At 45.3% G+C, this 14,704-nt stretch overlaps 1 protein-coding gene across 1 annotated transcript in view; it reads left to right on the top strand.

Annotated features, from left to right (window-relative positions):
* The window catches only part of LOC147124429 (aminopeptidase Q-like), a 338,328-nt gene that overhangs the window by 236,684 nt on the left and 86,940 nt on the right, over positions 1-14,704 (top strand). The window contains exon 12 of the mRNA XM_085987070.1: positions 2,974-3,110. Within this exon, the coding sequence (XP_085843196.1) occupies positions 2,974-3,110 (137 nt within the window). The remainder of the gene's footprint in view (positions 1-2,973; positions 3,111-14,704) is intronic.

Genomic DNA, 14,704 nt, shown 5'->3' with positions numbered 1-14,704 from the left:
AATTTGAGACAGCTTAGTCTCTTGTTTCCGGAGTCGCTATCGCTCTTCTGGTCTTCGGAGCTACTGTCCGTCATCATTTGTACCTTTCTGTACTTTTCCTTATTGATTTTTTTTCTGCCCATGGATTTTTTGTGTCCAGATCGGCATACACGTGCAATGTGTCCAATCTTTCCACATTGCCTGTATGCTTTGTCCTTGAACCAGCAGTCCCTCTGGTCATGGGTGGATCTGCCGCAGCGATAACATCTCTCGAAACCCTGTGTCATTTCATGGGTGCTGAAGTCCTGTGGCTTTTGCTGTATCTCTGCAGCTCCTCTTGCGGCTGCTTCGTATGATACAGCCATACTGAAAGCCTTGTCCAGTGTCAAATCTTTCTCAGAAAGTAGCCTTTTCTGTGTTCCTTCACTTAGGAGACTGCAGACGAATTTGTCTCGAAGAGAATCTGCCAGTCGTGCCCCGAATTGGCAGTGCTTTGATAGCTTCCTTAACTCGGTGAGGTAATCAGCGTTACTTTCATTCTTGTGCTGATTCCTCTTGAAGAATTTGAATCGTTCCGCTATCAGCAGCGGTGTTGGGTTTAAGTGCTCCTGTAGGGTATCAACAATCTCCTTAAAATTCTTGTCCTTTGGTTTGGCTGGAGTGATTAAGTTTCGTAACAGCCAGTATGTCCTTGCGCCCATTAGATTTAGAAGTACTGATGCCTTTTTATCATTTTCTATTTCATTTGCTGTGCAATATACCTCCACTCTTTCCACATATGTGGTCCAATCCTCTATATCGCTATCGAAAGCATTAATATTGCCAGCCTTAGGCATCCTGAAAAAAAAATGGCGCCTCCCGCGCTTTCCTTTCTTCCCTGCAGAAAAAAATGGCGCTTCCCGCGCTTTCCCGCCGCTGCTGCTGCTGACAACGCTGTTTTCCACGGTTTTTATTTACAGGTGGAGACTTGTTCCCGCCGGACTCTCTGGGACTTTTCCCTCCCTCTGCTTGGTCCGAACGCCGACCTGCTTTGCAGCACCGGCCATCTCCCAAGTGCTCCCCCCCTCTGTCTCTGTTTGCCTCCGCCTTCGCTGCTTGGCCCCACTGCAGAGCCAGCCGATGGAGCCCCAGCCCGCCACCCAGGAAGGATTATTGCAGTACCTGCCACCAGCTCGGCTAGCTGGTGAAACCACAGTTTTTTTTTTTTTTTTTCTTGCTTTTCTTCGACTTTCGTCTGAGGAATCGATCTTCTTGAGGCGCTGCTGAATTGCAGGTAAGTCCATTTCCAATTCATCGCCACTGTTGTATCCATGTGTTAATGGAGACACGGAAGGCAGGAGTTGGTTTCACAGGTGTTTACTGAACAAAGTCTTGAGGTGAACTAACAGATACAAGACAATATACAGGCTTATATAGCCCGAGTGGCCATTACCGGCATTACAGTACACAGGGGGCTCTTAAAGGCACATACACCACAGAATCACTGAAAGTTAACAAGCAGGTACAGCAAGCAATTAGGAAAGCAAATGGTATGTTGGCTTTATTACAAGAGGGTTTGAGTATAAGAGTAAAGACGTCTTACTGCAATTATATAGGGCCCTGGTGAGACCACATCTGGAGTATTGTGTACAGTTTTGGTCTCCTTACCTGAGGAAGGATATACTTGCCATAGAGGGAGTGCAACGAAGGTTCACCAGACTGGTTCCTGGGATGGGGGGATTGTCCTATGAGGAGAGATTGAGTAGACTAGGCCTATATTCTCTGGAGTTTAGAAGAATGAGAGGTGATCTCATTGAAACATACAAAATTCTTACAAGGCTTGACAGGGTAGATGCAGGGAGAATGTTTCCCCTGGCTGGGGAATCTAGAACCAGGGGTTCTCAGAATAAGGGGTTGGCCATTTAGGACTGAGATGAGGAGAAATTTCTTCATTCAGAGGGTGGTGAATCTTTGGAATTCTCTACCCCAGAGAGCTGTGGAGGCTCAGTTGTTGAGTATATTCAAGGTACAGATCGATAGATTTTTGAATGTTAAGGGAATCAAGGGATATGAGGATAGTACAGGAAAGTGGAGATGAGGTAGAAGATCAGCCAAAATCTTATTGAATGGCAGAGCAGGCTCGAAGGGCCGAATGGCCTATTCCTGCTCCTATTTCTTATGTTCTTATGTTCTTACGGCAGCACGGTGGCATAGTGGTTAGCACTGTTGTCTCACAGCGCCAGAGACCCGGGTTCGAATCCGGCCTCGGGCGACTGTCTGTGTGGAGTTTGCACATTCTCCCCGTGTTTGCGTGGGTTTTCTCCGGGTGCTCCGGTTTCCTCCCACAGTCCAAAGATGTGCGGGTTAGGTTGATTGGCTATGATAAATTGACCCTTAGTGTTAGGGGGATTAAATACGTGGGGTTACAGGGATAGGGTGGGATATGTGTTGGTGTAGGGGTTACGGGGATCGGGTGGGATATGTGTCGGTGCAGGCTCAATGGGCCGAAATGGCCTCTATCTGCACTGTGGGGTTTCTGTGATTCTTCTGTGATGTCCTGGTATTAAATCACCTCTTACTGTAACTCACAGAATGTCCAAGGTTTATATCTTTGGGGACAGCTTAGGCGATTACCATGGAGTTTTGTGCGCCACATATAGAGGCCGATATAGCATTCTGGATACGGGTGTCGACAGGGTTGCTGCTATTCAGGTGCTGCATAATGTGAACGATGCTGCACGTTGTGAATGGGATTTCCTGATGTTTCAAAACTATCAAATGGCATTCATTCCCCTACAGCTACAGTAAGAAGTAAGAGCTGGAAGTGATTCTAAAAGAGGAGTCAGATTGAGAATGATTTTCACAAACATTGACCACTGACTCCAAAATGCTGACTGAACTGAAATGTGGGCCGTTGACATATATCGACGTATACACTACTAATCTTTCTCAAATACTTTGTAATAAGCAGAAAATATTGTTCTGTTGATTTTCATTCTTGGTGCTTGTACACAGAAACATATCCTGAGGTAAAAGTTACTACAGATGAAGAATGGATCCTGCTAAATATCAATCTATCCGGCTTCTATAGAGTTAACTACGATGATTCAAGTTGGCACCAGCTAAGTCTTCAACTAAACAAAGACCCATCTGTAAGTTATAATCTTCTTACCCTTCCTGAAGAACTTTTGTGCATCTTCCATATACTAAACGCAAGGAAGGAATGCCAGTCAGCTTATATTGGCCCGTATTTTCCAATCGGAAACTTCCTGCGTGCGGAGGCCTCTGATCTGGAAAAAATCTACGCCTTTACCTGAGGGCTCCAGAGGTCCGGCCATTTCCGATCCTGGGCCTCTCCATGACGAAATGTGCAGGGCTCACATATCCCAGGGGCGCAGGCAGTTCACAAGCCCCTGGGATCACATGGGCCATGGGGAGCCAATGGGAGAAGGGAATCTCCCTTCATACTTTTGACAGGTAGACCTGTCAAAAGTATGAATGGAGATCACTCCAAAAACACATCAAAACCTTAAATAATATATTTTTTTTAATCACGTTTTTAAAATTAGTTAAAATTACATTAAATTAAATATTTTAAACAAAAATTTAATTTTTTGAAAAAAAATTAAAGTTTTTTACAGGGCTAAAAATAAACTTACCTTTTTAAAAAGTATTTTAAAATTATAAATGATTGAAAAAAAATTATTTTTACTATTTTTAAACTCTTATGCTGGTAAAAGCATTCTGAAGAGGGAGGGTGAACAACCAGAGGTCGTGGTCCATATTGGTACCAACAACATAGGTAAAAAGAGGGATGAGGTCCTGCAAGCAGAATATAGGGAACTAGGAAATAAATTAAAAAGCAGGACCTCAAAGATAGTAATCTAAGGATTACTCCCAGTGCCACGTGCTAGCGAGAGCAGAAATAGGAGAATAGACCAGATGAATGCATGGCTGGAGAGATGGTGTAGTGGGGAGGGATTTAAGTTCCTGAGGCAGTGGGACCGATTCTGGGGAAGGTGGGACCTGTACAAGCTGAACGGGTTACACCTCGGCAGAACCAGGACCAATATCCTCACAAGGGGGTTTGCTAGTGCTGTTGGGAAGGATTTAAACTAGTTTGTCAGAGGGCTGGGAACCTAAGTGTGGGCCCAGAACAGAGAGAAACAAAGCTGGAAGTGCATGTTAGAAAGGTAGCCAGCAAAACTAGTAGGGAGCAGAAACAAATGCCAACAGTAAAGAGGGTCAAAGTGCAGAAAAATATTAAACAGGCAAAGTTGAAGGCACTTTATCTAAATGCACGTAGCATTCGTAACAAGGTGGATGGATTAATGTCACTAATAGAAGTAAATGGGTATGATGTAATTGCCATTACAGAGACGTGGTTGCAGGGTAACCAAAGCTGGGAACTGACTGTTCCAGGGTACTCAACATTTAGGAAGGACAGACAAAAAGGAAAAGGAGGTGGCGTAGCGCTGTTAATAAGGGATGAGCTCGGTACGGTAGAGATAAAAGATCTTGGCTCAGCAGATCGTGATGTAGAACTGGAATCAGTTTGGGTGGAGCTAAGAAACAGCAAAGGTCGGAAAACATTAGTGGGAGTTGTGTATTGGCCACCAAACAGTAGTGGTAATGTAGGGCACAGTATCAAACAAGAGATTAGAAGTGCATGTAACAAGGGCAATACGGTAATCCTGGGGGACTTTAATCTACATATTGACTGGGCAAATCAAATTACCACTAATGGTGTGGAGGACGAATTCTTGGAATGCATGCAAGATGGTTTCCTGGATCAGTATGTGGAGGAACCAACCAGGGAACAGGCTATTCTGGATCTGGTACTGTGTAATGAGAAAGGGCTAATCAATAATCTTGTGGTAAAGGGGCCTTTAGGGACAAGTGACCATAATATGATTGAATTTTACATTAAGTTTGAGAGTGATGTCGTCCAATCTGAAACTAAGGTCTTCAATCTAAACAAAGGAAACTACAAGGGTATGAGAGACAAGTTGGCCATGGTAGATTGGGAGACTACACTAAAAGGTATGAAGGTGGACATACAATGGTTAACATTCAAGGCAATAATGCATAATTTGGAACAAACAATTATTCCTCTAGGGCATAAAAACCCAAAAGGAAAAGCGATCCAACCATGGCTAACAAAAGAAATTAAAGCTAGCATTAAGTCAAAGGAGGAAGCTTATAAAGTTGCCAGAAAAAGCAGTCAGCCTGAGGATTAGGATCTTTCTAGAAATCAGCAAAGGGGGACTAAGAAATTGATAAAGAAAGGGAAAATGGAATATGAGCACAAACTAGCAAAAAATATAAAAATGGATTGTAAAAGTGTCTATAGTTATGTGAAAAGGAAAAGACTGGCAAAGGTAAATGTAAGTCCTTTACAGTCAGAGATGGGAGAATTTATAATGGGGAATGAGGAAATGGCAGGGAAATTAAATAAATACTTTGTTTCTGTCTTCACGGAGGGCGACACAAAAAACTCCCAGAAATACAAGAAAGCCAAGGGTGTGGCGAGAATGAAGAACTTAAAGAAATTATTAGTAAAAAAACAGTACTAGCAAAATTAATGGGACTAAAAGTCGATAAATCTCAAGGACTGGATGACCTACATCCTAGGGTTTTGAAAGTGGTGGCCATTGGGATAGTGGATCCATTGGTTGTCATCTTTCAAAATTTTATAGATTCTGGAGTGGTTCCTGCAGATTGGAGGATAGCAAATGTAACCCCACTATTTAAGAAAGGAGGGAGAGAGAAAACGGGGAATTACAGACCTGTTAGCCTCACATCAGTAGTTGGGAAAATGCTGGAATCTATTATAAAGGATGCAATAACTGGACACTTAGAAACTAATAGTAAGATTGGGCAGAGTCAACATGGATTTATGAAAGGGAAGTCCTGTTTGACAAACCTATTGGAGTTCTTTGAGGATGTAACTAATGGAGTAGACAAAGGGGAACCTGTAGATGTGGTGTATCTGGATTTTCAGAAGGCCTTCGATAAGGTCCCACACAAGAGGTTGGTGAACAAAATTAGGGCACATGGAATTGGGGGTAATATACGAGCATGGATTGAGAATTGGTTAACAGACAGAAAACAAAGAGTTGGGATAAACGGGTCTTTTTCAGGCTGGCAGGCTGTGACTAGTGGGGTACCACAAGGATCGGTGCTTGGGCCACAGCTATTCACAATCTATATCAATGATTTGGATGAGGGGACTAAATGTAACATTTCCAAATTTGCTGATGACACAAAGCTTGGTGGCAGTGTCAGTTGCAAAGAGGATGTGAAGAATCACAGAAATCACAGAAACCCCACAGTGCAGATAGAGGCCATTTCGGCCCATCGAGCCTGCACTGACACATATCCCACCCGATCCCCGTAACCCCTACACCAACACATATCCCACCCTATCCTTGTAAGCCCACATATTTAATCCCCCTAACACTAAGGGTCAATTTATCATAGCCAATCAACCTAACCCGCACATCTTTGGACTGTGGGAGGAAACCGGAGCACCCGGAGAAAACCCACGCAAACACGGGGAGAATGTGCAAACTCCACACAGACAGTCGCCCGAGGCCGGATTCGAACCTGGGTCTCTGGCGCTGTGAGGCAACATTGCTAACCACTAGGCTTCAAGGGGATCTTGACAGGCTCAGTGAGTGGGCGAGAACATGGCAGATAGATTATAATATGGATAAATGTGACGTTATCCACTTTGGTAGAAAAAACAGAAAGGCAGAGTATTTCCTAAATGGTGAAAGATTGGGGAATGCAGATGCTCAAAGGGACCTGGGTGTCCTTGTACATGAGTCACTGAAAGTGAATGTGCAGGTGCAGCAAGCCATTAGGAAGGCAAATGGTATGCTGGCCTTCATTACAAGAGGTTTTGAGTAGAGGAGTAAAAAAGTCTTACTCCAATTATATAGGGCCTTGGTGAGACCACACCTGGAGTACTGTGTAGAATTTTGGTCTCCTTACCTAAGGAAGGATATACTTGCCACAGAGGGAGTGCAACAAAGGTCCGCGAGATTGATTCCTGGGATGGCGAGACTGTCGTATGAGAAAAGATTGAGTAAACATAGAAACATAGAAAGATAGAAGATAGGAGCAGGAGTAGGCCATTCAGCCCCTCGAGCCTGTTCTGCCATTTAATGAGATCATGGCTGATCATCCAAATTCAGTACCCTGTCCCTGCTTTCTCCCCATATCCCTTGATCCCTTTAGCCTTAAGAAATATATCTAACTCCTTCTTGAATATATTTAATGAATTGGCCTCAACTGCCTTCTGTGGTGGAGAATTCCACAGGTTCACCACTCTCTGGGTGAAGAAATTCCTCCTCATCTCAGTCCTAAATGGCTTACTCCTTATCCTTAGACTGTGAACTCTGGTTCTGGACTCCCCTGCCATCGGGAACATTCTTCCTGCATCTAGTCTGTCTAGTCCTGTTAGAATTGTATAAGTTTCAATGAGATCCCCTCTCATTCTTCTAAACTCTAGCGAATATAAGTCTAATCGACCCAATCTCTCTTCATACGTCATTCCTGCCATCCCAGGTATCAGTCTGGTGAATCTTCACTGCACTCCCTCCATGGCAAGAACATCCTTCCTCAGATAAGGCCACCAAAACTGCACACAATACTCAAGGTGTGGTCCCAACAAGGCCCTGTACAACTGCAGCAAGACATTCTTGCTCCTGTACTCGAATTTTTGTGGATTCAAAATTCGATTCAAGATGGTGACCGAGGCGGTCCGGAGCTAAGCGCTCTCCTGCTTCAGACGGCCTGCACCCCCCGCCGCCCGCTCCTGATGCCGGAGCGATGTGTTCGGCGAGTCGGGCGGAGGCAGCGCAGCAGCGGGAAGCGGCAACAGCAGCCACGAAAACCCGCTTCGGCACGTCGCCCGGCAGCTCCTCGTCGTGAATTTCTGTTTCGGACTAGGAGGAGGGGAGCCGGGCATGGCGGTTGGAGGCCGGACGTGAGCGTGAGAGGCAGGCCCCGGGCCGTTGCAAATTTGAACCGGCGACAGTGCAGGAAGCTCGCAGTTCAAGGGGAAGAAGGGAGAGCCGGGCATGGAGACCTGAGGCCAGACGGTGAGCGTGAGAAGAAGGACACCATATTGTGGAGCTGGCAACAGGGAGGAGGAGTCCGCGGAGACAGAGCGGCTGATGGACATCGCGTTCCCACTGCCATTGGACGCAATCGAATTGACTTTTACTGAACATGGCGCTGTAGAATAGCGATGTGTCTCTGTGAGCTCCCACAGTCTATTGTGGAAGTGATCGGGGAGTAAAAACATTCCATTGTAGTAATACATATGGCAAATAAAATTGATTTGATTTGATTGATTTGAATCCTCTCGCTATGAAGGCCAACATACCATTTGCCTTCTTAACCGCCTGCTGCACCTGCATGCTTACCTTCAGCGACTGGTGCACAAAGACACCCAGGTCTCGTTGCACTTCCCCTTTTCCCAATCTATTGCCGTTCAGATAATAATCTGTCTTCCTGTTTTTGCCACCAAAGTGGATAACCTTGTATTTATCCACATTATACTGCATCTGCCATGCATCTGCCCAATCACCCAACCTGTCCAAATCATACTGGAGTTTTTCTGTATCCTCCTCACAGCACACATGCCCACCCAGCTTTGTGTCATCTGCAAACTTCGAGATATTACATCTAGTTCCCTTGTCTAGATCATTAATATATATTGTAAATAGCTGGGGTCCTAGCACCGATCCCTGCGGTGCCCCACTAGTCACTGCCTGCCACTCGGAAAAAGACCCGTTTCTTCCAGCTCTTTGCTTCCTGTCTGCCAACCAGTTCTCTATCCAAGTCAGTACCTTACCCCCAATCCCATGTGCCTTAACTTTGCATGCTAATCTCTTATGCAGGACCTTATCGAAAGCCTTCTGAAAGTCCAAATACACCACATCCACTGGTTCTCCCTTATCTATTCTACCAGTCACATCCTCAAACATTCCAGTTGATTAGTCAAGCATGATTTACCTTTTGTAAATCCATGTTGACTTTGTCCGATCCTGTCACTGTTTTCCAAGTGCTCTGCTGTTACATCTTTTATAATAGACTGTAGCATTTTCCCCACTACCGATGTCAGGCTTACTGGTCTATAATTCCTCGTTTTCTCTCTACCACCATTTTTAAATAGTGGGGTTACATTAGCTACCCTCCAATCCATGGGAACTATTCCAGAGTCTATAGAATTTTGGAAGATGATCAGCAATGCATCTACTATTTCTAGGGCCACTTCCTTAAGTACCCTAGGATGTAGGTTATCAGGCCCTGGGGATTTATCGGCCTTCAATCCCGTCAATTTCCCTAACACCATTTCCCTACAAATACTGATTTCTCGAAGGGCATAATGGCCTACTCCTGCTCCTATTTCTTATGTTCTTATGTTCTTATGTTACGCCTGCTTTTGACAGATCGGAAATGCCGATTTTCAGCGCATGCGCTTCACATGCCTGAAACCGGCACTTGTGAGGTCCCTACGTGTGTGTACACAGCCCTTACACACCCGTAGGCATTGGAAAATATGGGCCAATCTTGCAATGGAATGTGCAGTTAACAATCACTGAACACTGATAACAACAATGTGCCTTTCTAAACCACTTCTCACTTGCAGAATTATGACTCAGAGCATACAAGTCTCTGGTTAAAGAGCAGGAATGTGAAAGTGAAAAAGGTGAAAGCATGGTTGAAAAGAAGGATCTTAAGGATGCTTTTGAACGCAGGGACAGAAGTGACAAGATGGAGGTGCTGTGGAAACAGTCATGGGAGAGGGGGGAACATAGTGGACTACACTAATAATGGAGTAGCAGGATGGGACTATAAGGAGCAGGCCACTGTTGGAGGAGCAGAGATTGCATGCAGCGATGTACGGTTAGAGAAAATAGCTGAAATCAGGTGAGGCCACAGTAGGATTTGAAGATTAGAACCAAGATCTTTAAATCAATTCAGTACTGCAAGGGAACCAGTGGAACCTGGAAAAGACAGGGATGATGAGGGTACCAGCCTTAATGCAGATGACAATGGATAGTTGTGGCATTTTGGATGGGTTGGAGTTTGCGAAAGCCAGAAAGCCAACAAGCAGAGTTAGCAAATTTGAGCCTTGAGGTAATAAATCATTGGTAAGCAGCAGAGGAGAGAGGGGACAGGTAAAGGTCGAGGCCGGTGCAGTTTTGTGCATGAAAGAAAGCAGTGTTGATGATGAATTGGATGTGGAAGTATCCCAACAGTGACCACAGAGCTTTCACTTCCCAACAATCCACGATGCCACAAATACTTGAAGGAGCAGATAGAATAGACAGATGGACACCAGGGCTTCGCCGTGCTGCCCTGGATATTACCACCAGTCAGGAACCTCCATACTAAGGTAGAGCAAGAATACAATCAGGCTCATGTGTCCACTCAAATTATTGTGGAGATACGATCAGGATGTTAAAATGGCACTTCTGACGTCTGAACAGATTTTGTTGGGTTCTATGCTACAGTCCCAATAAAGTATTGAAGATCATTGTTTCTGCCGTGTGCTGCACAACTTCACCATTAATAGAGTGGAACCCATGTAACCAGAATGCCTAGGAATATAACTGCAATTGCTGGCAATTCCACTGATTTGTATCCGGGGTTGTCTACTGAGCCAAACTCATTAATCAGCAGAAACTCTCAATGCAGCCCTCTGACAATCTTCATAGTTCCCCACATGGAATGCCATGGACTATACATCTGTGCTGCTCCAACATCTGCTGCTATTTCCACTTGCTCCTGCACAATTATGCATAGTTGAACATCAGGTGCTACCTCCTGACTCTCCCTATTTGATTTCCACCCTCCTCTCCCACCAACGACCCCCACCCCCCACCACTGCCCTACAAAAGTCTGAATCACAACAATCGACAGATGCTTGCAATATTTATTTGGCAGGCCTTCCTCCTGTACAACTTGTTGCTATTGATAGGATTTGGTGAGGTTCTATACAATAAGCAGGCAACAATCCAACTCCAGCTGACTGCCCATGGGCTTTTCTAAGAAAGTTACCCCAGAATGGCATTTAACTTACAAGACAAATGGAATTCTGAATATTATATATAGTTTGATAAAGTGCCACATAATAGGCTTGCCAGCAAAGTTGAAGCCCATGGTGTTGTGTATGACCCTTTAAGGGAATAACTGGTCTTAGACTGCAGTACCGGCAGTGACCACCCCTGTATAAAAGGCCCTAGCAGGCTTCTGTAGTTTCAGTTTCAAGCTGCCTCTTGTTCAGTAAAGTACCTGTTAAACTGTTCTCCCGAAGTCCGTGTATTATTGAGGCGCGGACTTTACAGTGGCGACGAGTAAGTTCGAACTCACCTGCAGTGTGGCATCATCTCACGGGGATCTCACCTGAAAGGAAGGTCCTGGAAGGTCGTAGTCTGAGCAACGGGCGTCGACTGAGGGCAACCGCCCAAAGAATCCATCGGTGTTTGGAGAATTGCAGGAGAGACTGTGGTTCCAGCGAATCGTGCTGGTAGCAGGTAGCGCGCTGACCCTTCCGGACTGCAGCGGGCTCAAGCTCGATCGAGCGGCTCTACAAATCGGGCCGCGCAGCGTCGCCGGGAAAAGAAAACAAGAGAGAGAGGGTGGAGCGCACAGGACGCAGTCGGTGCTCGAGAACAGGACAGCGGAGAGAAACTAAACGGGGGGGAAGGAAAGCGAGACGCGCCGAAGCTGCAGGTCGCCGTCATTACCCCGTAGAATGCTAGGAGCAGCGTGGCAGTAAGAGGAAGAAGCAAAAGCGCGGGAGGCGCCATTTTATCCCGTTGGGGAAGAAGCAAAAGCGCGGGAGGCGCCATTTTATTCCATTGGGGAAGAAGCAAAAGCGCGGGGGGCGCCATTTAAAATCGCCCAAGATGCCGAAAAGTGGCAGTATCACTGCTTTCGACAATGAGGTAGAAGACTGGACCACGTATGTGGAAAGAATTGAAGTGTACTGCAAGGCAAATGAGGTGGCTGATGGAAAGAGGGCGTCGGTATTATTAAATCTGATGGGTGCGAGTACGTACGGCCTATTGCGGAATTTAATTACCCCAGCTAAACCAATGGAGAAAAGTTTTGAGGAGATTGTTCATATCTTACAGGAACATCTAAGCCCTACACCACTGCTGATAACAGAAAGATTCAAGTTCCATAAAAGAAACCAGCACAAAGATGAGAGCAATGCTGACTATCTTACGGAACTACGCAAGTTAACGAAGCACTGCCAGTTCGGAGCAGGACTGGCAGACACCTTGCGGGATAAGTTTGTCTGCGGGCTCCAGAGTGAAGGAACCCAGAAACGACTACTTTCAAAAAAGGACCTGACGCTAGAACAGGCTTTCAGCGTGGCAGTATCCTACGAAGCAGCAGCACGGGGAGCTGCGGAAATACAACAGAAACCACAAGAATACAGCACTAACGAAATGGCGTATGGAGCCAAAAAGTGCTATCGCTGCGGCAGAACAACCCATGAGCAGAAGGACTGCTGGTTTAAAGACAAAATATGCAGGCAATGCGGGAAAATGGGACATATAGCAAGAGTCTGCAGGTCAGGAAAGAAGACCAACACGACAAGAGCTACTAAGGAACAGTACAGGAAAGTAAAGAAACTGACAGATAGTAGTTCAGAAGACCAGGAGAGTGATAAGGACTCCGGGAGCAGGCGACTAAGTTGTTTAAAGTTACACAACGTGATCGCAAAAGAAGATCACCGAACCATTTGGGTCACCCTCATGATAGCAGGTCCCCAGTGAAGATGGAATTGGACACAGGATCAGCCCTAACTGTCATGAATCGACGAGACTATGAGCGGCTATTCTCACACATACCCTTAAAGGACACGTCCATTGTATTGAAGACATACACGGGGCAATAGGTCTACCCCAGAGGAAAAATAAGGGTGCCAGTTGAATATAACGGAAAGGAAACACAGAAACTATACATGTATATACTACGAGATGGAGGACCACCATTATTGGGACGTGAATGGATCCGAAGACTACAATTGGATTGTCATTCCATTCTGGCACTAATTGTGACTGACAAAAAAGATGATGACGTCGCACCTGGACGCCTGTCACAAATTCTATCTGACGCGGAAGAGGTGTTCCAACAAGGACTTGGGACTCTAAAAGGAGTAAAGGCAACCATAAAGATTGAGGATAACGCAACCCCAAAATTTTTCAAGGCCAGACCGGTACCATACGCGATACGCCCAGCTGTGGAAGCTGAACTGGAGAGTCTGGAGCGTTCGGGGGTGCTGTCTAAGGTGGACTGGAGTGAGTGGGCCACACCCATAGTTCCTGTAATGAAGAAAGCATTGAGCAGCACGCCTGGGGACCCAAGGAAGGTTCGCATCTGTGGGGACTTCAAGGTGACTGTGAACCCAGTCCTGCACAGTACAGTATCCGCTTCCGCACATAGAAGATATTTTCGCCTCACTATCTGGAGGGAAACGTTTTACAAAGATTGACCTGGCTCAAGCGTATCTACAAATGGAGGTGGAAGAAGCATCTAGGAAATACCTCACGATAAACACTCATAAAGGTCTTTACCAGTACAATCGACTGGTATTTGGGGTAGCATCGGCCCCGGCTATGTGGCAGAGGGCAATGGAACAAGTCCTGCAAGGGATCCCGGGGACCCAGTGTTATTTGGACGACATCCTGGTTACGGGCAAAAATGACAATGAACACCTTGCCAACCTGGAACAGGTGCTCACGAGATAAGCAGTTCCAGCACATAAATGAGAAGCCAACCAGGAGCTTCAAGATAGGGCAACCAGTCTTGGCCCGCGATTACCGAACAGAAAAATGGCAGCCAGACACGATATGCACACAGCAGGGACCACTAATGTACACAATGGACGTTGGAGAGAGCATCGTGAGATGCCATGCTGACCAGATTCTAGAGTCACAGGAACAAGCCAAACCTGTACCACAACGAGCTTTTTCATGGGAATAGATAAGTTTAACAATTGAGCAATAGAGGTTTACAGCACAGAAGGTCATTCGCCCAGTATTTGTGCCAACTCTTGGCTACAGCATTCCAGACTAATCCCACAGGTTAAAGGGGATCTGATAAAGATTTTCAAAATCATGAAAAGTTTTGAGAAGCTAAATAGTGAAAGATTATTTCCACTGGTTAGTGAATCAGTAACAAGGATGCACAAACTCCAGATTATCACCAGAAGAACAAAATAAGAATTAGATTTTTTTTTCACACAGTGGGATATTAAAGCATGGAATGCTTTACCAGAATGACTATTGAGGCAGAGACTATAACATCATTTAAAAATCAACCAGATAAATATTTAAAAGGAAGAATATAAAATGATATGGACAAAAAGCAGGTAATGGGATAAGAGTAAGCATCTCCATTTGAAGAGCCAGCCAAGGCATAGGCACGACAGCCCAAATGGCTTCCTAGTGAGCTATAAGTTTGATCATTCTATATATTGCTGTTGCTTTGCTATGCAGAAGTTAATTACATGTTTTTTTGAAGCATTTACCCTGGCTGGTTTATTGCTGTACTTATCCTGCAGGATAAAATGTAAGACCTTTTCTTCAACACAGTGAGCCAGCCAATGAAAAGTGAGAATTCCTAATCCTTCAGTCAGTCATAATCTGCATTTAGCAGATAGTCAAGCACAAGGGACACTGAGTTGTGATGGATAGGTTATACCTGA

The sequence above is a fragment of the Somniosus microcephalus genome, chromosome 1 (genome assembly GCF_052327205.1).
Source record: "Somniosus microcephalus isolate GS21.2 chromosome 1, FLI_Smic_1.0, whole genome shotgun sequence".
Classification (NCBI taxonomy): Eukaryota; Metazoa; Chordata; class Chondrichthyes; order Squaliformes; family Somniosidae; genus Somniosus; species Somniosus microcephalus.
Note: the sequence above shows the minus strand (reverse complement) of the source record. Positions and strands in the feature narration are given on the sequence as shown.